This window comes from Calonectris borealis, chromosome 19 (genome assembly GCF_964195595.1).
Source record: "Calonectris borealis chromosome 19, bCalBor7.hap1.2, whole genome shotgun sequence".
Classification (NCBI taxonomy): domain Eukaryota; kingdom Metazoa; phylum Chordata; class Aves; order Procellariiformes; family Procellariidae; genus Calonectris; species Calonectris borealis.
The window spans coordinates 1,143,256-1,171,150 of record NC_134330.1 but is presented as its reverse complement, the minus strand read 5'-3'; the positions used below and the strand labels follow the sequence as shown (position 1 = coordinate 1,171,150).

The window sequence follows — 27,895 nt, the reverse complement described above, 5'->3', positions numbered from 1 at the left end:
GTTGGAGCCTAGAATTCCCATGGAGTTTGCTAAAAAGCATACTCACCTACTGCAGGCTGGCATTGGGGTCTTCCTCCATTGCCATGATGTGACGTGTGCTCTGGGAACACAGCCTGTGCACAATCCAAAGCTGGCCTGTGTTTGGTGGAGCATGTTTTTTTTTCTGTAAGAAACTCATTTTTCATACCCATTTACAGGAGCTTGCGCCTTCAAGAAGAGGGCAGGATTCAAGTCCTTTGTCTTTGCTGAACATGTCCTTTTGAGCTTTCCCACAGAATCGAGTTCTCTCTTCTTATGCTCCTCTTTCACTATTTTCTTTGAGCAGTAACTATTAACTACCACCACTTAGCTGCCAGCCGCTCTGCCTCTGTTGACGATGATGAGGAGGAGGAAGATAAGCTACACGCAATGCTATCAATGATCTGCTCTCGGAACCTCACAGCTCCTAATAGGATGAAAGGTTTTTATCCTCCTCCCGCTGTGTCCCAGAGCTCTATTGCAGCTCGTTCCACTGATGCATACAACAGTGTTGGCATTATTACAGGGAAAAATTGCACTCACGCCATGAGATCTGGAGATTAAGTTGACTGTGCAGAGAGGCTGGGAATATGCTCACAACCGATGGGAAGTGGAAAGAACAGCATCTTCCCTCTCCTTTGAGCGTGTGTGCTGCTGAACAGACAAACCTTCTCTCCTTCCAGAGGCTTCCTGCCCCACCTTTATAAAAGCTGGATAGTAGAGCATGTTCTCACAAGAGAAGGAGGGAGTATAACAGGTCGCTGTATTCTCCCTCCGTGAGTTAGTCGTGTACAGCCTAACAGACGGGGGAGGGCAGCCTTGCATAGGAAGGATCAGAGGCGATGTAATGACAGCAGTAGTAGAGATGTGCTGGGCAAAGTCAGGACTGGAGCGAGCCTGTGTAGACAGAATAGGGCAGAAGTGTAGTGAGTTACAGTTTCAGCCCAGGGATGGTTCAAGTATGCATGCTCCCACACTTCGGATACCTCTACAAGGTAGCCGAAGTGTGCAGAGACGATTGTATGGAGATGCGATACCTTTCTGTGGTCGGGCGCTTTCATTCCACTTCTTGCATTGATAGGCTAGGTGGGTTTCAGATGATCAGCTGCGAGAGACTCCACCCTCCAGAAATTTGTCATCTAATTCTTTTCCTAAAGCAATTCATAACAAATGTATTAAGTTGGTATTCTCAAGTGTGTGTATTAGCACGCATTCAGGATGTAGTAGGGTAGTTCTGGAGACTGAGAAGTCCTTGCTTTCTCAAAGGAGGAAGCTGAATGGTGTACAAAATAACCCATTCCCCAAACCTCTCCTGCACAGCTGGGATTCTAAGGCAGGTGTTGTCGAGCCTCTCCACTAGTTCATGGGCACTCTCTCCCCCCTCTAGGCTTACTGGTTACTGCTTCAATACTGCCAGACTTTGGCCTTGATACCTCTTGAGTGCACGTGCCAAATCTGGCATGCTCCTGCTACAATCAAAATAACAGCCGCCACCTCTTCCTAATAACTGGAGTGTATCTTCTCTGTTGTCAGGCTGTAAAGTAGCTATCAAAAGTTTGACATCTGCAGAGGAAGTAGGAAAGAGAGCAACTGCTTGCAAGTTTGGCTCTTGTCTATATTTTTCATTCATTACGTTAGCATGAACATGCGTTTTTTGGTATTTCTATTTCCTAAGAAAGACACAACGTATCTTGAGTCCAGATAAGACACTCATACCTTTAAATAGCAGAGCAATGATTTTGGTTTCAAGTGGATGTCAGCCCTGGTGTGGTGGGTCTGACTGTAGGAGACAATAATTGCCCTGCATCTCTGTATAGCGTTTAAGTTCTGTTTAGGTAGGATATGAACATGTGTTGAGGAGATCCTCCTCATTTCTTGTAGGCTGCCCACACACTCATCCCAAGGTAGTAGCCCCAGAAACTGATAAAGCCCAGCCAAGTTAATAAAGAGTTCCTGGAAGGTATGCATGGAAAGACACTCCAAAAATACAGCGTTCCCCTTGAAAAAAGATACTGTTTCTGTGTGTCTTAACTGGTCGTGTCTGCATATGGGTGATAACGGAAAGGAAGAAGGTCTAACACTGCTACATACACACGTTAAGAGGCTAACGCTGTGATCTAAAGCGTAAGAAACACAATTTAGTCTTTAGTCAGGTGGTGGAAATTTTAAGTTATCCCACTAGAATGGCTGTCAGATACCAGATACCTGCGTTTGCTTATTTAATCTTGAAGGTAATGGTAGAGTTAGGAATATGTCTTGTTCTTGCTGAACTAGATTGGATCGGCTGTTGTCTCTCCAGCAGCATCCCTTTTAAATAATGACAACACTGTTGTAGCAGGTTTGCTAGCCATTTGCTTTTACATTTTGCAACATGCTCGACTTTTGCATGTAGCTGAAGTTACAGATAACACCACTACAATTCAATAAAAGATGCTGTTCACTCTAATTCTTCACTAATTCAGGTACCTTTCATCTGAATCTTTAGGTTCTGTGGGGTTCTTTCCTTGTTTCTCTAAAAAATAAAATAAAAAATTAAAACTGAAAAACCCACTTTTCTTGTCTGTAGAGGGGAGGCAAAAAAAAAGTTTGTCCAGTGGTTTTTATTTGAACCCAATAAGAAGCTGCAATAAATACTGGGTCATTCAGCTCCTTCCTGAAGAATTAAGGTGAAGAGCATTTTTGCATCACACTTTGTTTTGTGAAATGAAATACACATGACTGCTTCCGCATGAGCCTGTGCTTTTTCTGTTAACAAATGTTTTTACTCCACTCCTCCCTCACCTATGCCCACTTCCTAATAGGCACTACTAAAATGCTTTATGCTACCTTGATTTAAAATGCATGAGATGGTTTGGAATTGCCCCTACCACCACCCAACAAATGTATGTTCTAAAAGCACGGCCCAGGGGACTGGATTTTGCTTACAAATGTTAATTTAGTGACATACAGTATTATGGCATTTGCCTTAATTTGAATCATGGGTGAGCTGAAAGGCCAGTTATTTATTATAAACCAAAAACCCCGCGAGCTCAAATGCCAGCTGGGAAAGTTGAAAGAGCTGAAGCCAAGCTTTCTGAAGGCAACGGGTGATTTTTTGGGGTTGCCTTCCTGAGGCTGGTTAAAAAGGCAAGTAGATTTGGTGGAGCAGGGATAACTCTAGAAGCTGCACTGTACTGTTGGATCACATTTTCCTGCAGAGTATCCTACTTTTATAAACATAGTGTTGACATTAGTAGGACTTGAACTACCCTTCTGCGCTAAATATTTTAGGACCTGGTTCTGAGGGGGAAAGAAGCATCTTCTGTATCAGTTTGTCTTAATTTCTTTTATGCTCAAACTTTCACCCTAGCTGGACTAGCAGTTACATGGCTGATTCCAGGAACTGCAAAATGAAATTCTGAGACCTGAATTAAATAGAAGGTCAGGTTAGATGATCTCTTCTGGCCATGAATAATGTTACCATAGCATTAGACAAGAACCAGTTTCAGCTGTTACTGCAGCACCCTTTTCTCTATTCTCTTGAAACACGAACTGGGATGTGCATGGGGAAGAAAGGGGGAAATGGTGAAGGGATTTGACTTCACGGGAAATGACCGTGCACAGCATGCAGCTGGTTTAGATGTGCCGAGAGCAGTATTTCTGAGGTCACTAGGATGGTGCTCTCCCCTTTTTGGAATCAAGGTTCAGAGCCTGCTGAGAAGTAAAGCATGAAGCCATCAGGAAGCACAGAAGGAAGAGGGGGAAAGAAGAAAAATGGCTGATGGCCTGCTGTTTTGTTTGGTTTTTTCCCTAGACACCAGCGAAATGATAGAGATGCAAGGCTTTGGGGCAAACTTGCTTTCGTGGCAGCTGGAGCACTGCAGCCAAGGCTCCTCCTGTGTCTCCTGTTCAACAGGCAGCTCTCCCTACGATATACCCAGCTGTTGCACCTGCATCCATGACAGGTAAGCAAGTTGTGCAGAGACTTTGTGCATGCCACAGTTAAAGGCAGAAAGGTTTTATTGGTTGCAGCACTGGAGACAGTAACAATTTTCGAGTAGTTTCTAACATAAAAAGGTGGAGTTATACAGCAAGAAATTTAGTTTATTAAAACTAACCTATTAAACTACTCTCAAGTCACATTTTGATAGAAAAATTGCATCTAGTTCTTTAATATAATTCAGCTCTGGAAGTGTTTTCTTTAACAAGTCATTAACAATTACAATGAAGGGCAACAATTCATCTAATTTGACAAGGACCTTTACAATGCACCTACAGCAGTTGTAGCTAAATGCGCCAGGTGAATCTGTTTTGGGCCAAAATGCTGGTGGCGAAAATGCTTTAAAAAGCGTAATTCGTCATTATTGTGGTCCTTTAGCTAAATAAACCTTGGTGCAGAGAAAGAATTGCTATGTGTAGGTCATAGGGATCAGCATAAAATTCATGATCTTTGTCCTCATGACTTATCATGTGTCTCCACAGAACTCCATTAAAGATGTTGTGTGAAAGCATGAAGAGGCAAATAGTTTCCAGAGCCTTTTATGGATGTAAGTGAAGCTTCTTATATCCAGCCCTTGTGGTAACCATATGCTTATCTAAAAAACATGTTATGTTTGTTTTAGAAAGCAGTCCAAACCCAAGTTTATTGTTGTGAGTCAGATCACCTCAGGGCAGTAGGGTGGACGTGACTCAAGTATCATAGCTTCATAATTCCATTATTTGTGGGTTTTGCATGCAGCAATGGGCAAACTGATGCTTGGTGAAGACAGAATGTAGTTTTACATTGCAGTGTAATGCTCTACTTGGATTTTACTAGTCTGTGTAAGATTTATTTAATCTTTGGCTCTGTTGCAATTCTTCATTCTTATACAGTACAATGCAGGTTTAGTTCACATTGGATTATTAGTGGCAGGTTTAAAATGCCACAGCTTCATCTTCAAAAAGGGGCTGCTGATATTAGGTAGATTGCTCATTTATAAAAGTTTACCTCCTCAACCACAGGGCTTGCCTACTGCCGCCATTTGTCAACAGTGCGAACGCATCTGTCTGCCCTCGTGAACCACACTATCATCCCACCTGACAAACCATCCAGTGCTGCAGGAGGCCTGACTAAAGAGGTCTGGAGCAAGTATCAGAAGGACAAGAAGGTAAGTAACAGAATACCCTTATGATCATTAATTAAACTAGCTCCCATACACTGCTGCGTTGAGCATGGTATCCCTGAGAACTGACCCAAGGAAGTATTAAAGGTGTTTTCTAGTCTTCACAGGATCACTTCTCTTTCTAGCGAGAGTGAGTCGATTCTTAAAATCTCTTTTATCCTTTGCATCTCTGATGATGGCAAAGGTATCAATTAACATCAAAACAACTGATCTCCTGACTCCTCTAGTTCTTAAAAGATAGATTATTTTCATGGGAGGTATGACAACTTACATTAAACTGGATTTGCGCTAGGACCCTAAAGGCATGCATCAAGTTGCAAAATTTATTTAGTGCCATGCATGCGTTTCTCTGTCTTTGTACTTGGTATTAAGTGTGTATGAGCATGCCTGAGGAAAATAAAGATGTATTATTTTCAATACCTCTTTCTCTCGACTGCTGTAGAATTACAAGGAACTGGAATTACTAAGAAGAGTTTACTACGGTGGGGTACAGCATGAGATTCGAAAGGAAGTATGGCCATTCTTGTTAGGGCACTATAAATTCGGCATGGCCAAAAAGGAAATGGACCAGGTAAGCACAGCTTTCCAGGGATTTGAATTACTTTTGCAGAATACGTTTTGTTTTCTGAATAGCAAGTGTTAGTCTTTATTATTGTTTAATATTCCTAAGAGAAGAATGCTACTGAAAACATGAGTGACACATGTTTGTAGAGGGATTATGATATCACGTTATCATGTCTGAAAATCACTAAAAGGGAGTTCTTTACTGAAGTCAGGAAATCTGCATTCAGCCTCTGCCTGTGACATGCACTTGCCCCGAGCAAATCCTGTTTTCACAAATTTGTCACTTATAAAATGGGGAGACGTTGATATTTGGATAGTAATTTGAGTCATCCCTCTTTTATAGGGGGTGTTGGCTGAGTTATACTTCAAAATGCTCTTGAAATAAATACTTTATCTATATAATACTGCAACTGCGTGTGTGGAATTCTATTGGAGCTGTGAACAGCCCAGATGTACCTTCTGACGTGCACTTGGAGCTAATGTCTAGATGCTAGAAATACCCAGAGGAAGGTTTGGTTTGTACGTTCATTATGCTTTTGCTGGACTTAAATAAGATGTGCCTCTGTAAAACACAAGGTGCAATTTCAGATGAGACGTTATTCCTCTTAATATCTCCCATGCTACTGCTAACATTGATCAGTGAATAATTGCCTAGGTTATGTCACAGCCGTATTTCGCAGTCTGAAACTTGGCATTAAGTAGTTTTCATTAACGAAACCACAATTTGCCCATCTCTTAGTTATATTATCTCCCTTTGCTAATCTGTTTATAGCAATACCAACTTTTTACTTTGCTGAGTGCTTTCATTTGTTGCAATTACTGGGCAAGTGCTTTGATAATAAACCAGGCTGGTACAAACAGACAGAGCTGGGCAAAATGGCAGAGAGTCATGCCTTCACTCAGCTACACTTATTGAACAGAAACTGGATGTGGTCCTAAGCCAGAGTGCTGAAAAAATACAGCAATACTCCAGCTCCTTACTCCTATATGCTTTCCGTAAGCGTCTGCTAGGCTACACCAGCCTTTATCGGATCCAGTGTAGCTGCTGTTGTGAATGCTGTGTGGCGTTTGTATTGAGCACTGAGCCAAAGCCAATATATCACCCTCAGTGATCCGTAATAGGCTCAGGTTAATGCAGCTGTAGAGCTGATCATGTGCAGAGCAGGCACTTAGGCGTAGGCCTACTGTGATGAGCAGTAGTGCCCCCACTCGTGTAAAGGTCTCCTGCAGTCCTTGGGCTCGTGTGTAGTGGGAGCACCAGTCTGCCATTACAGACCCCAGCACCGCCGCTAGCCTTACTCCTCGACTGTTGACGAAAGGGATGTTCTCCTTCACAGAGCCGTAGGACTACAGTAGGACACTGCCCTGTGGGTAAGGTCTGGATTTGCGTGTTGATAAAACATTGCTTTTAACTGACATTAAGAATCACCCAAATGTTTGCTGAACTGTCTAGAACAGTAATGAGGTTTGCCCTGGAATATAATTAGCACATTAATCTGCTTTTCTGTTAGTGTTATTACCAGGGAGGTAACGCTCATGCAGTACCTGATCCTGTTCTGGATTAAATGGATGAGGAGTGGTTTATATATCAAAACATTTGGCATTTGCTAACTCCCAATTATTTTATATTCCAAGGGATAGTTTATATCCCTGTGAGCACCTGCAGATCAGAAGGGTGGCCTGACCTAGAGCCTTGCAATGCAAAAATTAGCTATCTTGCAAACAGTGGGCACTTTATAAGCAGCATTCTTCTTATTAAAAATTGCTACGGCAATTTGATTTGGTTTTCCTTAAACTAATCTTTATAAACCAGTTCTGAACACAGATGAAGAAATATACTCTTAACTGTTCAAACTGGGTCACAATCCAGATTCTTCACCCTGGATCCAGTCATCTTTGTAGGTATTTAGATTTAGATTTTCTGGCTATAGTGCGTACATCAAGAATGTTCTGCTGAACACTGCTGAGGCAAATTCCTGCCCTCCCATGACATCAGCATCAGAAGAAGATGAAGTACCTCCAAAACCACCGAGGGCAGTAAGTCCTGCTGGTTGCCTCATCTCCTGAAGGCCAGGTGAACTGCCTCAGAAGAGAAGCAAATCCAGATATCCAGCCAGGCTGACACATTGCCGCAGTCCTGCTGGAAAGTACGTCTGTTCTACAAGGGGACTTGCTCAATCACCCCTTTTTTGCATCCAGCATAGGTTGAAAAAAGAAGTCCTTGTAGAGCACTACGTGGACTGGTTACTTAACTCTTATTGTCTTGGTGAAAAAGGGAGGGCCCTTCCAAATACTTCTATGAATTTGGTTCAGAGCTTCAGCAGCAGTGATCTGGTTAAACTGCAGCACTTCCAGCAGCAGTGTGAGTTTATTACATTTGCCTTTGGTGCTCCATTCTTTTTTTTTTATTTTAAACTCAAATTTTCAAGAAATACAGGATATTGGAGGTTTCTTGCGTAGATAGCATTTTGCTGTCTCTGTTCTCCACAGGTATATGAACCATCAGATTTATGATCCATGTGTAGAAATAGAAGGTATGTCTGAAACTGAAAAAAGGACCCAGATACTTAGTTTTTAGAGTGGGAGATCTGGAGCCACAACTCGTGGATTCTAGCCCCAGCTTCAAAGGGCACACGCATGTGTACAGCTAGAACATACGAGATTTGCCAAGAAGAGAGAAATACTTGAGTCCATTTGTATGATAGGAATTACAGTAAATTCATAAAGATATGTTGCAAGGTGTAAAAGATCTGCTCTGCAGAATGCAAGCTCCTATAGGAAATTTTTTCCCTGAGTTCCCATACTAACACAGGGGTGCTCCAAACCTTAGCTGGAATTCTAATGAGCTACTCAACACCAGTAGTAAATAACAGTAATAATGACTCCTCAAAGAAACGTGCTGTTGGAGTCTGAAGCTTGCCATTGAATGTAAGAGTCTATTAAATGAATGACATGAAAACCGTCATAACATTTGCATGTATAGGAAACTTATCGTGTCCTTAACTGAAGTCCTCGTGGGTGATTTATCATCTTTGCCTTCTGATGATATTTTTGCAGTCATCCATCAGTATCTGGGGCACTCCCAAACATGGCTGTCCTCCAGCCTTCCACTAACTGTTGTATTTTATGAGTTATGACTCGACAGCTACCTCAAGTGACAAATAGCCTGCAGCTCTTAGCATGAATGCTCTGGTAGCAACTCCAGCCAGCAGAGTCCAGAGCCTGAAGCCAACTCACAATTGCGGTTCCTCTTCAGCTCTTGACAAGTGACAGAGTAGTAAAATTAATGTCCCTTAATAGCCCAAGGCGGGGTTCTGTGTCTGCCTTTCAACAGAGGAAGCCAGCAGTGGCAAAAATCTGTTTTATTACTATGGAAACCAGAGTGGTTGGATCTGGCCGTGCGCAGTGCAGCCACAAGACTGGGCTGTGTGAGCTGGGATTTCTACCGTTGAGGAGTCTCTTCCAGCATCTAACTCTGTACAGGCTGATGTCTGTAAACCTGTGATCTGGAATTCATTACAAGGTCTACATTAGACTTGGAATAGAGAAGGAGTTGGGACGGAGATGTAATGAAATTAGGAATAATCCGGTTAGAGGCAGCAATTGCTCCATCAGATTGCATCCGACTTCTAGGTGAGGTTTCACGTGAAAGCCAGTGACATCTTTTGTTCTTTCCTGAACAATGTCTAAGCTCTGTTGATAGCGTATACGCATGCTTATATGAATCTTTTCTGGTGTCTACAGTGATAGTTTATTCCCTGCAGTCAATACGCAACATCTTACTGCTCCAGTCATTGCACTCTCCAGTCACAGCGATGTGCGCTTTAGCAAGAGGGCTTCAGGATCCTTCTGGCTTTCGGTTTGAGACATTAGACTTGCTTTAGACCTCTCTCCCTCCCGGCTTCCGCTCATTTTAATGCTTTCTTTCAAGGAGGACCAGCATTTCAGGATCTGTCTGTCTGTCTGCAGGTGGATGAAGACATTGCTCTCCGGTATCAGAAGGTCATGGCTGAGTGGAAAGCCTGTGAGGTCATTGTAAAGCAGCGAGAGAAAGAATCGCATTCTGCCACGCTGGCAAAGTTTTCGTCGGGCAGCAGCATTGACAGCCACGTCCAGCGACTGATTCACAGGGACTCCACCATCAGCAACGATGTAGGTACCCCCTTCCCATTCACCCATAGGGTGCGGGCAGCGCGGGAGGCTTGGCATTTGCAAAGGTGCAGCCCAGGGAAGCAGAGACTTAGGTTAGCACAGCTCCATCAGTCTGGAGCTACTTGAATCCTGTACAGAATTTGAAGCTGTAGTGCCTCCATAATAGAGCTAGGAGCAGGTCTGTATGTTGGGTGGTCTATAGCTGTTCTCAAGCAGGACCTGCCTAAAGGGCTTTAAGGTTCACCTACTATAGAAGATCCTTCTCTCAGTAGAGGAATAGCTTTCTAGATCTCTTACTTGTAGGTCCTTTATTCAAATCCAGCATAGAGCAAAAGATCACTACTATTACAGCGTATTTTTTATTCTGTCATGTCCCTGACTGACAGGTTGGATGTGATTTTATTTTGGGAGAGGGCACTTTTGTCAATCTAAGGTAAGATGCTAAAGCAGTAGAAAGGCAGGCTGAATTAACCCCTCTGTAACTTGAATAATCAAGAAAGGGGTTTCTTTTCACATTGTTGGACAGGAGAGCTGGCATGTGTGTGCCAAAAGTGTCTCTGAGCATCCATTACTTACGCAGACTTCAGTTAGCTAACTGATTTCAGCAAGGCAAGAGAGAAGAGACCTTCAACAAAGAGTTTTTTAGCCTGAGAAGAGGTAAACTGGTTGCATGGTGAAATGAATTTGAAGGCCAGTCTTGACTTCAAACAGCAGTAGCTGAACTGGATTGTTGGAGGCCTGAGGTATGTTGGTCTTCTTCAAAGACACCTTGCAATGACCAGATGTTTTTAGTGTTGGTGTTGCAGGTAGGGAAGCTTCACTGCTTTCCAAGTATTTCTAATTTAAGATGATGAAAGGGGGAGACATCATCATAGGAGATGGCTATGAGATCATAAATTGGTATTATTTTTAGACTTACAGTCTCAGTATAAAGACTGAATGAGGAGCTGTCAACTATTTGCATGCAGGGAAGCTCTATTAATCAGTGATCTTGCTCACTGAAGTAATGTAGTCATTTCTCTCTTGTGGCTGGAGGTTTGTTTGCTACACTAATGCTTCTTGCTTCTCTATTCTCCCCTGCTTTATCCGAATGTTCTCTCCCCTGCCCCCCCTCAGGTCTTTATATCTGTAGATGAAACAGACTCAGCGGAGCGGGACTCAAAAGGTCAGAACGACCCCACTTTCACTGTGGTGTCTGCTGACGCGCCGGCAGCAGCAGCTGCCGTAGAGCAACAGCCTGTGGAGTTTGACTCCCCCGACTCTGGGCTGCCATCCTCGAGGAACTACTCTGTGGCCTCAGGCATCCTGTCCAGTATCGATGACGGACAGAGTGTCTCCTTTGAAGATGGGGCTGAAGAAGAAGCTAGCACTGACTTGGAAAGGACTGATCCAGACATACCACGTATGCAGAAAGCCAAGTCAATTGTACTGCAGTCTCAGGATTCTGTATCAGAAGAGCAGCTGTGTTCCCAGGTGGATTATTTAATGGATGTTGCTTCTGTCTGCGCTGCATCCTACACAGTAGGTCACAACATAAGTATCATCATCTCTTTGCACAGCATTGCTTTTCTAGCAAAGACTTGTACTTTTTCGGATAGGATTTAATGAGAGACAATCCCAAACTAGAACTACAAGTGGTGGGATGATAACTGAGGATTTTTGCATCCAAATCTTTTCATCTGGATTTTGAGCTAGATTGGAAATAAGACTGCAAGAAAAAAATGGGTCTTTTTGGAGTGGGAGGGCAAGGAAAAGAATGTGGTACAGTTCTAGCAGCTAAAAATTTCCAGGGGCTGGAGGGAAGTGTGGGGATGTGGACAACACACCACTTGTAAGATTTCAGTGTCAATTAATTCAAACTAAACCCCGCATTTAATCAAATTGAACCACAACCTAAATCTAGATTCAAGGCTCCACCACCTCTGTTAGCATTGCTGTCAACAGATTAGTAGTTGAGTTTTTGCCTCTCTCTCTCTCTCTCTCTCTGCTGAAGATGTTCAACTAGAAATAACCCTTTGGAAATAGGGCAGGCTTGGAACCTTTACCAGTGAAAGTATATGCATGTTACCTGGGATACAGTAATCGAGTATGTCGACGCTCTCATGTGCCTGAAGTATAATTGTACTATTTCTGGTTTGTTATTCTCAGAGCGAATCTGCACCAAGTCCTGGGAATGCTCTACACTCAGCAGATGTAACTAAAACTTTTCTCTTTTAGATAGAGTTATTGGACACTGTTGCCTTAAATTTGCACCGAATTGATAAAGATGTCCAGAGATGTGATCGGAATTACTGGTATTTTACTGCCGACAACCTGGAGAAACTCCGAAATGTCATGTGCAGGTAATACAGCTTGTAAACTGAACTACTTTTCACTTTTCTGTCATAATTCATAAATTATAATAATATGAAAATAATAGTCTGTATAAAAATTCTCACTAATGAACTTAAAACTTGCAAGAAGGAGGAACAGGTAGGGTGGTAGGTTAGAGAGCACGGGTATGACAGGCGGTCCAAGGTTGGAATGCAGGCCTGAGAAGATTCTCTTTCTACCTTAAAGCAGAAAGTGTCATAGACTTTAACACTTGGAAAAGATACCAAGATTCCACCTAGGGGAAAAAAGAAAACAAAAGCCAAAAAAACCCAGATACCTTTTAAAAATCTGGGCTTTTTTCCCCAAAGACTGTTACGCTTTTGTTAGCTGTTTTTTCACAAACTATTGATATGCAAGCCATGTGTGTAAGGTATGGTCCTCTCTATCCAAGCAGAAAACAATACAGGGCTGTGAAATACTCTGGAACATGAAGTGTCAAAAAGTTCTGAGACACACACATCCAACAGCTGCTTAAGATTTGATCTCACATAATCAAATTAGAATTCAATACAATTTTTAGCTTTTGGGGAACAGGAAGAGAAAAGTTCGGTATTAGTTAATTCATCCTGTAAGTAGACAATTGATCACATTCTTTTACCCTTTCACAACAGACTAAGAGCCTACAGCAAGAGTCGTATTACAAGAGATATTCCTGTCTCACATGCTGCTCTGTCCTCATCGTGGATTGTTTATAAAGCCTTTAGGAATTTTCCTGGAAAAAAACAGCAGAAATACTCGTCCTTTTATACCAGTGTATTGGAAGATTTGAATTGTTGTAGTAGTTCTTGGACTTCTAGCTTTATCTTTTACAGCACTCTAGAACAAGACACTTAAAAGCTTCCAAAAGGAGTTGTATTTTAGGTGTAAGACAAATTTTTGAGGCCACCGTGCAGGAAGAGGATTTTTAATCCTGTTATCTCTTGTGTTTTCTTCTTTCTGCAGTTATGTTTGGGAGCACCTAGAAGTTGGTTATGTTCAAGGCATGTGTGACCTCCTGGCTCCTTTGATGGTTATACTTGACAATGGTAGGAAGGGGTTTTTTTTCGGAACACGTTGGTATCTTTAGGGAGGTCTTTCTTTAGAAATGCTGTTTCAGAAGTTGTATGCATTAACCAGGGCTAGCTCACCAGGAAAATCAAACCTCCAGCACTTAATTCATATTTTCTCTACATGCGGCTGTTGCTGAAATGGCTAACATTAGTATCTTGGGGAGTCCCTGTTCACTCACTGACTTCCAGATTAAATTTTACTAAATTTTCAAAGCAGCTGTGTTCCTGCAGTTGCTGAAGCTGAAAACTCAACTGCAAGCTGGGTTGTTTTGAAACATAACTAGTAAAAATGGTCCAGAGTCAGGCACTGTCTTCTGTTTCATCTAAATACTGGTGTCAGGATTAGGGAACAGCAAAGGGGAAAATGCTGTTTTTCCCTTGTCCTTCAGTACGTTATTTTGGTTCAAGGAAGTCACGCAATTAGCAACACCAAGCATTCTGCATTGTATCTGCAGATCAGCTGGCTTACAGCTGCTTCAGCCACCTGATGAAGAGGATGAGCCAGAACTTCCCCAATGGAGGTGCCATGGACACACACTTTGCCAACATGCGGTCCCTAATCCAAGTGAGTCTTTTTGAATCTTGTTTGAAAGAAGATGAGGTTGCGGCAGAGGTTCAGAACTAGCTTGATGCCACGGTGAAGGGCAGGAACTCCAGTAACTGGGGTTCCTAGTCATCTGTACTTCAGAGCTGGGGAGGGTAAGAACTGTTTTATGCAGCCCCAAACTGATTTCCTGCTTCTCAGGGGACAGCATTTGCTGTCACAATGAGGAGTGTGTATTAGAGCAGGTCACTTCATCTTGACAAACAAAACAAACCCCCCAAACTTCTGCCTCCAGTACACCAGCTACACACTGTAATGACTCCCATTTATGGCTCAGTCCAGCTCCAACTGAAGTCAATGAGAAATAGCAGTAAGATCCAGTCTTCACTGCTTTTTGGAAGAGAAAACACTGATATTTGTGGCACAAACTTAATTTCTTACAGGTTTAAATAGACCATAGTTATATTGGTATTCACACAGGATGCTTGCTGAACGGGGTTTTTTTGGATGGATTTAAAGCCTAGGCATTCCACTCCTTAAAGCACCAGGTACCTGAGCAAGATTAGCATAAAGAAGAGAACATCAGGATAAGCCATTATTTGGTTTGATAGGTGGCATATTAAAAAGTAATGAAAATAGAGGTCAGTCAACAAAGAAGGTGGCCAGCACGGCAAATGCAGGCAGCACCGAACATACAGCTGCAGTGTTCCTGTTGAGTAGCAAGACTGTCAGAGGATGCCACCCTGCTTATCCAGCAGCCCTTAGGATGACGTCTGTGAGGAATGACTATAGAAGTACTTACACATTTAAGACACGTATCAGACATTCGGCAAGTGGTTGTTCAGTTCCAGAGAGCTTAGATGTTGCAGTGTGGAACTGTGCCACTGCTCGTCAGAATTACAAACTTGCGATCAAAAAGTCTCGCTTCCTTCTTTTCTCCAGGTAAATGGATTTACACTCTTTGCGCCCCAGCTCCTATGTTACAATCTGAGAGTAGAGTTGGGTGGGAAGATGAAAATTTGCCACTTGTTGAAAATCAGTCGGATCTGTAATTTGCTGCTTGGACCTCTAAAATCACAGTGCGGATTGACTATTGCCACGTCAAACCTGCAGAGCAGTAACTTCACCTCATTAGTCTGTGTCAGGGCACCCACATCACAGGCATTCTGCAAACATAGTAAAAAGACAGATCTGTGCTAAGCAGCTGCTGCTGACTAACCACAGGATCAGGTGATAAAAAGCAGCATGGGAGTCCTAACCAGCCTCCAACACCATTGATCTTGGCTAATTGCAGACAAGATACTGACAGCTGATGCTTTGCATTTTAGATTCTAGACTCAGAGCTTTTTGAATTGATGCACCAGAATGGAGATTACACTCACTTTTACTTCTGCTATCGCTGGTTCCTGCTTGACTTTAAAAGAGGTAATAATGTTCTATGCCTATAGTTTTAGAGTTGTGCAAAACTGTGAACAGCTCTGTGTTTTGGTCTAAATGTCTGGATGGTGAGTAGCAGCTAGGCTCACAAGAGAGTTTGTAGCTAGGAAAGGTAATGCAACTCTCAGAGATGAACTAGCACTGGAATGAAGTCACAGCTTAGAAAGGAGTGTTGTAAATTCCTGATAATGTGGTTGGAGCCAAGCTTCTGCTCAGTGCAAACGCCTGTTTGCTCAAGGTGATCCCAAGTTGATCACAGTCCCTTGTAAGCTTTGATACCTCCTTTCTAATCTATCTGGTAACAAGGAGCAGCTCAGCAGTAGCTCAGGAGCTGTTGCGCTTTGCTGAATGAGGTACTTTATATACTGCGGGAGCACCCCAGGATCTCAGGACCCCTGCACAAGCACACTCACCCACTCTAACAGAAGCAGTTCCTTGTAATCATGAGGTGCAGTGTTGCTGAAGAGACTCATCTTGCTATCAGGCAAGTCAGTAGCTCCTTTGAGTTATAGATTGATCTGCAAGAATGAAAAGAAGACATCCCTCTCAAATACCCTAAAGCACAAAGGTGATAGAGGGAGATACACACATCCATCAGCTATTCATTATGAGCAACTACCTGACAGTGAGCAGCGGGGTGTGGGGAGAGGGGGAGCGGGAATTGTGACTCAACTGAATAGTAAATCCTCTACCTACTCCCTCATAGAGAATTGCCTGTCCCCCACATCCCAATCCCCTGGACCTCACTGTCAGACTGGGCAGAAGATGAGCCTATATGGTTCAAGAAGACAAAGCTTCCATGGGCCATATCTAACTTGCAGCACGTGTAGACCTAGCTTACACACATCCACTATACAATTAATTGTTGCCGATTAAAAATAGCAGAGCTTTTGCTCTGCTGGGTTCACTGCAAAGCCAAGAAGGGGAGGCCCTGGACATGCATTCACATTTGCAGCCTGTCATGTAGCCCTACCTAGAACAAATGGGCTTACCTGTGCTGCTAGCACATGGTTACTGCGGTTTAGGCATCTTCCTGGGGTTGAGTCTGCACCACCACACCTACATTCTTGATTTTCCTTCAAACCCAATTCTGTTGCCATACTTGCACAAGTGACAGGAACTGCCTGGAGGAGAGGGGGAGAGGAAAAAGAGGAGCCATCAAGTACTATTCATGTCTGCATAAGGCCTGTAAGACTTTAGTTAGAGAGGGGGAAATGGTCAATTTGAATAATCAGATGCTCTTGTAATGTTTATTCCCATTCAGAATTGTTGTACGAGGATGTATTTACAGTGTGGGAAGTTATTTGGGCAGCAAAGCACATCTCTTCAGAACATTTTGTCCTTTTCATTGCCTTAGCACTTGTGGAAGTTTATCGAGAGATTATCCGTGATAACAACATGGACTTCACTGATATCATCAAGTTTTTTAATGGTAAGAGACTTTTTTTAAGAGAGCCATTTTGATAAAAAGCAAATAACGAGAGTTTGCCCCTTCTCCCTTACTCAGACTGGAGTCTGAGTTGTGCAGTGTCCTTGCTGTCATGACAAGCCCCTGGTCGTTTTAAGCTCTGAATCTTTTACCCCCTTCATGTAAATGAAGAGCCCAGATTTTCACATGCTTCCTGAAGATCTGACTTAGCGCACACAAACAACAGTGTTTTAAGAGCAACATGGACCACAGAAGGTGGTAGCTTTTTCAGTGTCTGTGGTAATTTTTACCACAAAGCAAGCTTCAGAATTTCTGTTAAAAAGATTTGCCACAGTGACTCTTTGCCCTTGATTTAATGGGAGGTGCTAAAATGTTGCTTAATTTTTTACAAAAGTCTGTCACAGGTTTTAAGAGTCATTTCTGTTTCCAGGGCTTCACACCTCTGAGGCTGAAACATATAAGAAACCATTCATGCAAGACATCCCAAACCGCTTCCATGGCTGACTGCTTACCGTAGTGGTCCATAGATGCTAGTTAACACGTACTGCCAGAGCAAAAAGTATTCTGCCAAAGCAAGCTAGTTCTCTTCCTGGCTACAGAATGCAAGTTAGTCCTAAAATATCCTAACAGGGAGCACTTGTTTAAGAGGTTTGGAAACAATTTTGTGTAATCATAGTAATTTACTAAATTATCAATGCTGTGGCTTTCAGCCATCTGTTGCAGAAGCGCCAAATTTGGTTTTGTTTTTGCCTCAGCCACTTATTCCACAGCTGTACATTAATGCTTCCCTCAAAAAAACCCTACCAAATACAAAAAAGCCCAAACAAAAAAAACCCAGCACTTGCCTAAGCTGAATGAAATGTTTATTGTGGAACTGAGGATTCGGGTCTGTCGAGAGCTACTTTTTGATCTTACTTCAAGCTGCAGAGTGCGGACGTCTGTATGTGGAACTACGTGGGCACGTCGCTCCATGTACATGAAGCCCTTCTTAATTGTATTTATCACTTGCATCCCAGACACTCCAGCTATAGTCCCTGCCTGGAGAGGTATCTTTTGATCAAGCTGAGTTCAGCTTCACGTTTTTGAGATCGCAGGAGGGCTGTTCACAGGCACGTGTGGGTACAGACCTCCCATTCCTGGGGTCGCAGGACACGGGGGGTTCTGCAACAAGAGAACTGACACCAAAAGGATTGGATCTTGATGCCAGGACCTACAGCACTAAGTGATTCATCCACTTATTCCATCTTTAATTCTACAAACCTAACCTCCTGCAATGCTTTTGGATTGCTGCTAATGTTACGCTAACTAATTAATGCTCATGCTACATTAATATCAATGCTGGGGCAGAAAAGTTCCAAAAGTTCCTGCCACTGACAGTTAAGAATGTTTCTCTGTGTCTTTTAGAAATGGCAGAGCATCATAATGCCGAGGAAATTCTGAGGATAGCAAGAGACCTTGTCTACAAAGTGCAGACACTGATTGAAAATAAGTGATAATGAACAGACTGTCGTTGTGGGCCTTGTTGTGAGCTATTGGATGGAGCGTTTCTTGCACTGTAACTTCAAAATGGTGTTTTAATTGCATCTTCCATGTAATGTAATAAATATCTAAGAGATTTGTAACAGACTTTTAAAAACAGAACTTCTCCTTCACCAGATAAGGTTTGTGTTTGATAGTCCTTGTTACACTCACTTTGTATTTCTAGACAAAATCTTTTTGCATTCTCTTATTTCCCTCTCTAGAAGACCGTCTATCTAATTACTTGAGATATTAAAAAGGGGGGATTTGACATACTAGAACATTTATATTTTGACTTACTGCACCTTTAAAGCCTGGATGCACGTTGTGTGCTCTGCCAGAACCTTCCATGGAGGTAAGGCTGGATCCAATACTCACTCAAGTGTTGCAAGCATTGAATTGGGTCCTTGGAGGAGCACGTTCGTGGACTCGGTGTCTATGCCTTGAACATGGAAGAGAATGCATATAAGCTCCTGTTGCTAAAACATTTGGATTTGTATTTAGCAGAGTATTTAGCAGCAATCAAAGTAAATAAGGTTACCAGCTGGGAGAATGGCCTTAAACTAACTAACATGGTTAATATGAGCAGTGAAGATCTGGCAACATTAGCTAAAAACATCAGTTAGCCTTTGCTGACTAGCTCACGCTATTGAGTCTTCATGGCTTACACATGCCACAGACACGCCTTCATTTTACTTTGCAAACTTACTCGGCAAATATTCCCAGATGACAAGATCTGCCTAATGAGTTCCGGTAACACAACTTTAGCACACAGAAACAGGTCCCCTGCTCATGTTAGCAGCTCCCACGCTCTTTGCGTCTGTGCACAGTGCCATGAAGTTCAGAGCCTACATTACAGAGCAGATACAGCAGAGCCTTGCCTCCTCCAGATTACTCACTGCACATACTAGCCTCCTCTTCCCTGCTCTGCAGAGCTTTCTGGGACTTTCCTTGGGATCCCGCGAACACAAACCAGGTGCTCGTCTACTCAAGCAGGTATCAGCACTTGCCAGATGAAGCCGTTGAAATTCTTGCACAGGATCCAATCCACTTTGCTGCAGCACTGTGCTGGTTTGTAGAGCTGTCCATGCGCCCCGTGGAAGTTCTGTGCCACTTCTTTTCCTGCTTGACCGCATGCTTTAAGTAGCAGCATACATTTCACCCCATCCTGCATAGAGAGCAGAGGTGACTGACGGTTAGCGGGGCTTCTGCCCTGCAGCTGCAGACAGGTCTATTGCTGTCCTAGCACTTCATCACACTGTATAACATTATCACGTATACGCTGCCTACTTTCCCAGGGCGCGTGTTGTTTCTAAGTAAAAGTGTATCTCTGTGTCAGCAAGAGAGAGGGAGGGAGCAAGTTTTTGCTAATGGGGTTAAGCTGCAGATTTCATGGATACTCATGACCTGTGCTCCTAGAAAACCTGGGGACTTAGTTTAAGCACTTCAGGTATTCCAAAGTATTCCACCCTTTGCCATTAGAACCTCAGTGATTTTTAAAAAAAAAAAAAAAAAGAAAAAATTGCTTTGAATCTGCTTTTTTGGGGGTTGTTTTTTTTTTTTAATCCTTCAGAGCAGACGGGGTTACACAGCTGTGCTTCCACTGAACCTTGTAGAGAAAACAACTCTGTGTGCTTATCATAGAATGGTTTGGGTTGGAAGGGACCTTTAAAGGTCATTTAGTCCAATCCCACTGCAATGAGCAAGGACATCATCAACTAGATCAGGTCGCTCAGAGAAGTCTACGTGAATTAGATCAGCTCACATGAGCTTTTAAAATCAGATTTTAGCAAAAAGGGGTATAGGGAATAAAATTACTCTGTTTGAAGATTCAAATACTGATAGGAGGTACTTGCTTTAGTAACTCTGGTCTTGTTATTACCCAAGCAGCGGGCACTCTTGCTCTTTGTACTAGGCGAGTGCTGCCTTGGGGTCCTCACGAGCTTGAGCATTGCTTGTTCAAGAAAAAGGTAGATTTGGTTCTAAAAAGACCATCTGTGCTTAGATCCTTCTTTATGATTGCCATAAACTAAAAATAGTAAATAACAGTCTGAAAAGGGCAAAAATGGACAGAGTTCTTAGCTCAATAGCCAAGCCCTCCCTTAAATTGGTCTCTAAAAATTTGAGGGGGGGTAAAAAAAAAACCAAACCGAAAGTCCCTGTTGCCGGTGTAGCCAGACGCCTTCAGGGACGAGCCTGCTGTTCTCTGAGCTCACGAGCATCACAGTCACGAAACAGACGTGAGAACAGATGAGCCCACTCAGTTCTGAGAAGGGTGCTGCAGAGGAGGCCGTTGGGAAGGAAACCCCCTTTCTGCACATAACAGTGCTAAAATAACAACAGTGGGAGCTACAGAAGGAAAAAGTTATGATAAGCTCTACTGCCCGCCCCCGCGCGTCCAAGAGTGAGGGTGTGCTAAGGACTAGGAGCCAAGAAGTTGTACTGCAGGCATGCTCGCACTCTGATCTCATCATTATTTATAGCTGTGTGTCCAACTGTTTTATAGGCCAGTGCATGGTTGCCGAAAGGTCTCAAAAGCGCTTCAGTTTGTGTCTGTTTGTTCACTTGAAAAGTAAAATAGTATTTTTTTAAAAATTGACAAGAGCAAGAAAACCCTCCAACTCACAGAGCCTGAGGAAGTGATGTAAAAAAATAAACTGCACTATTTTTCTTTGGTATGTTGGGAATGTACTATACAACTCTGTTTAAAAAAACAAACAAACAAAAAAAACACCCCTCTGCAAACTTCATTGTATTTGTTACAACATTCTGTCTAATTGTATTTTATGAATATTGTGTATTGACTTATTTATTTTTGTTGGGAGCAGACTATTCTCTTTATTGCTCAATTATTTATGTTTAAATGTAACATATGAATAAATACTTATCGTCAAGGCATTCCATGGAGCTCTTTGGAAGCATTTCTCTCCCCCCAAGGTAATTTCAGAGACAGAACAGGGAGTCCTAAGGACAGAGCTGTCTGGGAAGAGAGTGCCATATGTAATTAACGTTTCTACAAGGAATGTGCAAGGGCTATTGTAGTAAGTGGTATTTTTAAAGTAAGTAGGTCATCACCAAATGGACTGCTAATGTCCCTTAGATGACTTGAAGGGTGGATTTAAGTTGTCACAGGCCGAGCCTGTTGCCAGTTCAGCCCTGGGGAAGGAGTGGGAGCAGAAGCTGGCCTATGACAAGCGTTAAAAAAAAAGTTTCATCCTGCAATTTTAGGCCTGATCATGCTGCAGCTAGCATTAAATCTAGCCAAGCTGTTGGACTTCCCAGGAGAGATCCTCCCCCATTGCTCCCAGTCCCCCCCTTCAAACCTCTTAAAAATCCCCTGGCTGCTTCTGTTCTGCAGCAGAACTTGCCGTCTTACCCGCTGGTTGGTTTGCTGCTGGCAGTTTTTGCAGTGATTTTCCAGGTTTTTAGGCTGGGAAGCTCTGCCCAGAGGTGGGTCACCAAGGGATAATGGAGCATTTTCCCATTCTACTGTGAAAACGCCCAACAAATGCCTCTCTGTACTGGGGTAGGTGCCATTGCTCGTGACTGTTAGAGCTGTTAATCATGTATTTATCCTTATAAAAGAGGATAAGCCCTTTATGAAGTGTACCCAATGACATGTTGGCTTAAATAATCTTCCAGTGCTGCTGTGTCCTCTGCCTTCATCTTGTTGGATGGTGGGTCTTGGGGTGGGCAGGGAGAGGTGGGTACTACAGCTGGGATTACACATTGGTTTTCTTTTCTACAGGACCTTCTTTCTTATTACACCACACACACCCCCCAGCATTCTCTTTGCAAATTCTCAGAAACTTTTAAAGTAGATATTCAGACACTTGTCTCCCAAAGCTGCAGAGTCACTGCAGCAACAGGAATTTATTTCAGCAAGATGCAGCATCCCCATTAAGTTTTATCACCTTGAAATTCTCACTGCTACTGACTGCCAGAAGAAAACCAAACCAAAAGAAATCTCCACCATTTCCTGCCCCGTTTCTGTAACCCAGAGCCAGTGCTGGCAGCCTGGTGAGGTTTCAGCTGCTTTCTCCACTCTACCACTAGTTTTGCCAAACACAGCAACTTTGGCCCTCACAGTTTAGTGCCACATATTGCAGCATCCTATTAATTAGTCCAAGGCTTGCCTTCCCTTTTCAGCAATACCTCACCTAGAAATATTTCTCAGTTTCCCAAGTAATAAAAGAACAAACCAAAAAGCCAACCCCATGCAAGCACACGAACAGCGCTGGGTTTGGCAGGCAACACTTCACCCCTCCCGAGCGTCGAACCAGGCTTCCTAAAGCCCCCCGCCTTATTTTTTGCGTTGCTCTTCCTTGTGGATAGCCTCTAACGCTGCGGTAAGTCACGCAGGAGCCCTCCCCAGCCCTGGCAGCCCGTCGCTCCGGGGCCTCGGCGCCTGCCCGGAGCACGGGGCAGGGGACACCCTGGGCTGGCGGCTGTCAGCCCGGGGGGCTGGCCGCCTCCCCCCAGCCTCTGCATGTGTGTGCGAAGGAGCTCCCCCACTCCCCCATAAATAGCTCAAAAACAGCCATCTGAGAAAGCTGACATTTTGGGGGTGGAGGGGGGGGATGTTCAAGGGCATCACAGCAATTCTTGCCTCACGAATCTTTCCAGCTTTAAACTCTGCGCTTTGAGTGCCCCGGTGCCTTTCACCCCCTCAGACCAGGCTTGGTCTGGCTCCTAACAGCAGCCTGGCACATCACCGTGCCCGAGCAGATCAGCAGAAACACATGGAAAAATGCTAAAAGCCCCAAGCCATAGCCAAGCCCTTTTATAATTAACATTTCCCTGCCACATCCTATTATTTTTTAAATTTCTGGACATAAGAAAACCAGCTATGAACCGTGCAGTGATGAACCAGTTAAGCGCTTTGCCTTGCCTGACAGGTTGGTACTAGAGAGTGTACGCACACGCAGGCACTCCAGGTTGGATTATTTTGTTTGGGATTTTTTTTTGGATGCATGCTTGGATCAACATTTGCTACAGTTCAGTGACACTTTTAACAACCTTACCAGACCTGCAACAATAACTGGTGTGTTTGGGTTTTTTTGCCTCCCATCGAGACACAGGTTCTGCCACTTTGCAACTTAAAGGTCACATTGTACTTCCCCCACACAACAGTCACAGTTAAACGTGCTTTCTATGTCTCAGCCTGAAAAGTGCCTCCTTAATCCGTTCCTCCAAATTTGCTAAAGCCTATAGCAGCTTATCAGCTGTTACGTGGTGCAACCTGCAACCTCTGATGGGGGTGGAGAAGCCAAAATAACTGTTGAGGAATGCAGAGAGCTGACAATTCCCTTCTAAGGTGCCTCTGCTCAGGTGTCCTGCAAGAGGGCAATTCAGCCCACCAGTTCCTGTGTGCCCAGGTGCCGCCGAGGCTCCTCCAGCTCAGCAGCCACTGGCACCAGCAGTTTCAGTCCGACTGTTTTTGCTCTTTCAGCCTAAAAGGACATTGTTTCCCTTCTCAGAACATGGTTTATTCAGATCCACTGTAAAGTTTGGCTAGAGACCAGATTATAAACACTCGGATGAGCAGTATCTTGCGCGTCAAGGGAGCGGACAGGCCATTTCCATACCAATGGCAGCAAGTTACTGGACTACCTGGGCTACTTAATAGCATCTAATTAACCACATGCAATGCAGGCACCTCCCGGGGCTGACAGGGCAGGCTCAACATAGCATAGCAATGGTTCGGCAAAAGGGCTGCGTTTGGAAATCAAACTGGGCATAATTAAGAGAGCTTTGGAGAGACCGGGAAGGCGGCAGGGGTCTGTGTGAGGAAGCCGACGATAAAATTGTTAAAAACTGCAGCAGCAGCCCTGCAAATCGCTGCAAAACGAGGCCGTGCCTCAGCGTTAACCTGGACACCGGGTGGAGCAGAACACCCCAAATCCTTCCCGGGTGTAGCCGTGGCGGCTCCGGAGCACTCACCAGCGCCCGGCGGCTGCCCGCGTTCGCTGAGCCCCCCAGAATCTCCCGTGAGCCCCGCAGAGCCCCCCCCGAACCCCCTCTGAGCCCCGCAAAGCCCCCCCAGTCCTCCCCGACCCCCGCAGAGCCCCCCCGAACCTCCCCTGAGCCCCGCAGAGCCCCCCCGAGTCCTCCCCGACCCCCACAGAGCCCCCTGAACCTCCCCTGAGCCCCGTAGAGCCCCCCCGACCCCCGCAGAGGCCCCCTTGAGCTCCCCTGACCTCCATTGAACCCTCTGAGATGCCCCTAAGCCCCGCTGAGCCCTCCCGAGACCTGCTGAGCCCCCGCAGAGCCCCCCCAGTCCTCCCCGACCCCCGCAGAGCCCTCTGAGCCCCCCCGAACCTCCCCTGAGCCCCGCAGAGCCCCCCCGAGTCCTCTCCGACCCCCGCAGAGCCCCCTGAGCCCCCCCGAACCTCCCCTGAGCCCCGCAGAGCGCCCCCGAGTCCTCCCCGACCCCCGCAGAGCCCCCTGAGCCCCCCAAACCTCCCCTGAGCCCCGTAGAGCCCCCCCCGACCTCCGCAGAGGCCCCCCTGAGCTCCCCTGACTCCCACTGAACCCTCTGAGCTGCCCCTAAGCCCCGCTGAGCCCTCCCGAGACCTGCTGAGCCCCCGCAGAGCCCCCCAAGCCCCCCCTGAGCCCCACAGGGCCGCCTCCGAGCCCCCCCTGAGCCCCGCAGAGCCCCCCGAGCCCTCCCGAGCCCCGCAGAGGCCCCTTGAGCCCCCCTGACCCCGCTGCGGCCGGGCCGCCGCCCCTCGCTCCGGCCCCCTCCGGCCGGCGGGACCAGCCCGTGCCCGGTGTGGGGGCTGTCCCCCCCGCACTCACCGGCTCCCCAGCTCCCTGGAACGGAGGAAGACAGGGCCCGGCCCGCCGCCGCTCCGCCGCCTCTCCCGACAGCCCCACCCGCCGGCCCCGCTCCAAGGCGAGGCCTTTTGGCGGGCGGCCCCGAGCACCTGGGCCTCCGCGGGCGGGTCTCGGCGGGCTGCGCAGCTGAGCCCTCGGCCGCCCCGGCCCACCTGGGGCGACCAGCCAGACCCCGCCTCGCTCAAGGGCCTGCTCCCACCACCGCTGCGGAAGGGTTCGGCTCGCCCGCGCTCCGGCTTACCGGGCTCCGGGTCCACGAAGCGGCGGCAAGGGAACCGGGAGAACCCAAGACTCCATCTTCATCGTCTGCAGGAGAGAGCGTTCACATCCGAGTTAGGTTTAGCCAGGCTGTGGCTCCAACTCCTTATCTCAACAGGTGCGGGCCTGCAAATCCCCTCTCCCCGCGCACACCCACCGCAGAGGACGGGTGCCCCGATGCGGGTCCGGCTGCCGAAGGCGGACGGGACAGTCCCGCTGCGGCGGTGCGGTGCCCAGCACCGTCCTCCGGCGGGCAGGGAGCCTCACCTGGCGGCCGCGGTCACCGCGCTGCGCTGACGAACACCGGAGTCGACGGCGGGAGCTGGCGGGACCCCTCAGCTGGCCCTGCAGCACCCGCAGGAGGGCGGCTGGGGGGTCGGGAGGGCTCCAGCGGGGCTCTGGCCCGAGTGCTCCCGCCTGAGCGGGGAGAAGGGCCGGTTTTGGGGCACCACTCTCCGAGTTTTCACAAATTCTGGAGGCTGGAAAGGCTGCTTGCTTTTCCCCCAGCGTGGCATTGCGCGATCCGGGCACGCACACGAGGGGAGCTCCGGGCCTGGCCTGGGAGAGGTCCAGACCTGCTGATCAATAACATGCATCTGGAGGGGCAGCTATGGCTACGTATGGAGAGAAAGCATTGCTCTTGTAACTGGAAAATTACAAATAAAGTGAAGTATCTGCATGCAAAGCACAAGGAGGAAAATGCAGAACCCCGTTTCAGATTTCAGTGCATGTTTATTTCAGTTTTATACTTATTTCAGGCAAGTGCTTATTACATGGATATTATTCATGTTGGATACCTAAATTCTGGAGCATGAAGAGCCAGTATAGTACAGCTGAATAGTAAAAATACAATATGTACAAAATTAGTTGTTTTTTCACATAGCAGATGTATCCAAACACATAAAAATCTTTACAGTCTAGGTTTTTCAATATTTCAATAAATTGGTAACACAGTGACACGTCCTCACTGTAAACAAAGACTGCATTTGCCCAGTGTGAGCGCGTGCCGATGCGTTGGCTTTCCTGTGATGTGCACGGGGAGGCAAACAGGTCTCCAGGGCTCTGACTCAGTGGCCAGCGCTGGCAGCAATTCTGCACTTACAATCAGCCTCTCCAGTGAAACATTCCTAATGCAAAGAGCACAGCGAGGATAAAGGCAAATGCTTTTAGCCAGGAGGGTGGTTACATGCAGTGACAGACGCGGGGGGACCCTGGCAGCAGGGATGGGAGGTCCCCGCTCCCACCAAAGCTCCTCACCCAGCGATGCCTAGGCGAGTGCTTGACCAGATGCAAATAAATCGTTGGGTGGATGCAATTAATACTTCTTACTCTGTGAAGAAACGCTCTTTTGGATCAGATTGTTAAGGCAAATCCGTAAGGCATTTGTACCAGGGTTTCTCATCTGGAGGCGTACAGCCCTGTGCGGATTGTCGGCCGGTGAGGGCTTCCAGCCCAGTACAGAGATGGGATGGGAGCTCGGGCTATCTCCCTGGAACCAAGTGCTGACACAGGCGAGCCTCCATCCCCTGGCGAGCCGTGGGGGGCTCTGTGTCCCACCACCAGTGCCCCTTCACACTCAAATTCATTTTCACAGCACAAAAAAAGGGTGTGAATTAATGGACCTCATCCTGATCCACAGCAGAGCCGTGCAATCCCTCCGAGGGAGCAAAACGGCATCCCACGGTGGGTAAGAATACCAATTCCCAGTGCAGAACAGCACCGCCCCCGGCGCGGGCGGTGCAGGGCAGCGGGGAATAAACGAGAGCGGGGCCTTCGTGTTTGCTGCACGCTGTCACCCAGCTCCAGACGAGAAGTGGCGCTGGCCCAGCAACACGGCATGGAAACAGCCAAACACAACCTTTGCCAAGGCTGCACCTATCCAATGCTGTGCTTACACTGGTATTTTGATAATTCAAGTTTTGGATTATTATTTTTAAGCTCTATATAACAGGAAGAGAAAGATGTTGTGACTGACCCTATCCACAACCTATTTTCCTTAACTCCAGAAGTCTGTTCCTAACAACTGCTGTTAGACCAAGGAAGAAAATAATCTAAAAATAGTGTTAGAATCAATTTTAATCTGTTCAAAATGATAACAAGGGATGGAAAATAGGCCAGAAGTATAAGAGTTTTCCTTCCCTCATTCCAGTATCTTTTAGAATTAAAATAAGACTGAAATGAACAACTGTTCACTTGAGAAAAAAACAGATGCAAAGTCTCAGAGGAGCCTCACCTGCGAGGAGCTCAGCAGCTGCCCACCTCCACGCCATCTCCCGCAGCGTTAAGGCAGTCAGGTCCCAGCTCAGCACAGCTGCATGTCTGATTAAGTTTAAGCACATGCCCAAAAGTCAATGGATTGAGCCAGCGTGCTGCTCAGGTAAGCAGAAGTTGACTGATATATCTGGCCAGGACGGCTCACTTTCGCTGGGGACACTTCAATACACATCACAGAAAGCAAAGGGGCCAAAAAAGCACCAACTGCGTCATCACACCGGGCAAATTACGTCTTCTCCCCCGGCCCTCCCGCCTCCCTCCCCAGGCGCGCAAGGGAGGTCTCCAAACACCCCTTATC

General features: G+C 45.8%; 1 protein-coding gene and 1 long non-coding RNA gene across 7 annotated transcripts in view; one reads left to right on the top strand and one right to left on the bottom strand.

The window, feature by feature from the left end:
- SGSM2 (small G protein signaling modulator 2) overlaps positions 1-21,123 on the top strand; it is a 65,697-nt gene extending 44,574 nt beyond the window's left edge. For 2 of the 4 annotated variants that reach the window (XM_075168218.1, XM_075168217.1), the window contains exons 12-24: positions 326-460; positions 3,812-3,962; positions 4,480-4,544; positions 4,999-5,144; positions 5,602-5,730; positions 9,693-9,875; positions 10,992-11,396; positions 12,093-12,217; positions 13,191-13,273; positions 13,753-13,862; positions 15,170-15,266; positions 16,543-16,710; positions 18,112-21,123. In XM_075168218.1, the coding sequence (XP_075024319.1) occupies positions 326-460; positions 3,812-3,962; positions 4,480-4,544; positions 4,999-5,144; positions 5,602-5,730; positions 9,693-9,875; positions 10,992-11,396; positions 12,093-12,217; positions 13,191-13,273; positions 13,753-13,862; positions 15,170-15,266; positions 16,543-16,710; positions 18,112-18,200 (1,886 nt within the window). In that variant the 3' untranslated portion in view covers positions 18,201-21,123. The remainder of the gene's footprint in view (positions 1-325; positions 461-3,811; positions 3,963-4,479; positions 4,545-4,998; positions 5,145-5,601; positions 5,731-9,692; positions 9,876-10,991; positions 11,397-12,092; positions 12,218-13,190; positions 13,274-13,752; positions 13,863-15,169; positions 15,267-16,542; positions 16,711-18,111) is intronic. The other 2 variants (XM_075168220.1, XM_075168219.1) reach the window with 2 other exon arrangements.
- Positions 1-25,374, bottom strand: part of LOC142090422 (uncharacterized) — a 28,483-nt gene extending 3,109 nt beyond the window's left edge. The window contains exons 1-8 of one of the 3 annotated variants that reach the window (XR_012676526.1): positions 25,307-25,374; positions 19,236-21,205; positions 18,531-18,667; positions 16,271-16,402; positions 15,692-15,796; positions 14,644-15,007; positions 1,056-1,169; positions 47-915 (exon numbers count right to left, since the gene is read on the bottom strand). This is a non-coding gene — a long non-coding RNA (uncharacterized LOC142090422). Of the gene's footprint in view, positions 1-46; positions 916-1,055; positions 1,170-14,643; positions 15,008-15,691; positions 15,797-16,270; positions 16,403-18,530; positions 18,668-19,235; positions 21,206-25,026; positions 25,171-25,306 lie in introns of those variants that run through there. The other 2 variants (XR_012676528.1, XR_012676527.1) reach the window with 2 other exon arrangements.
- Between the last annotated feature and the right edge of the window lie 2,521 nt (positions 25,375-27,895).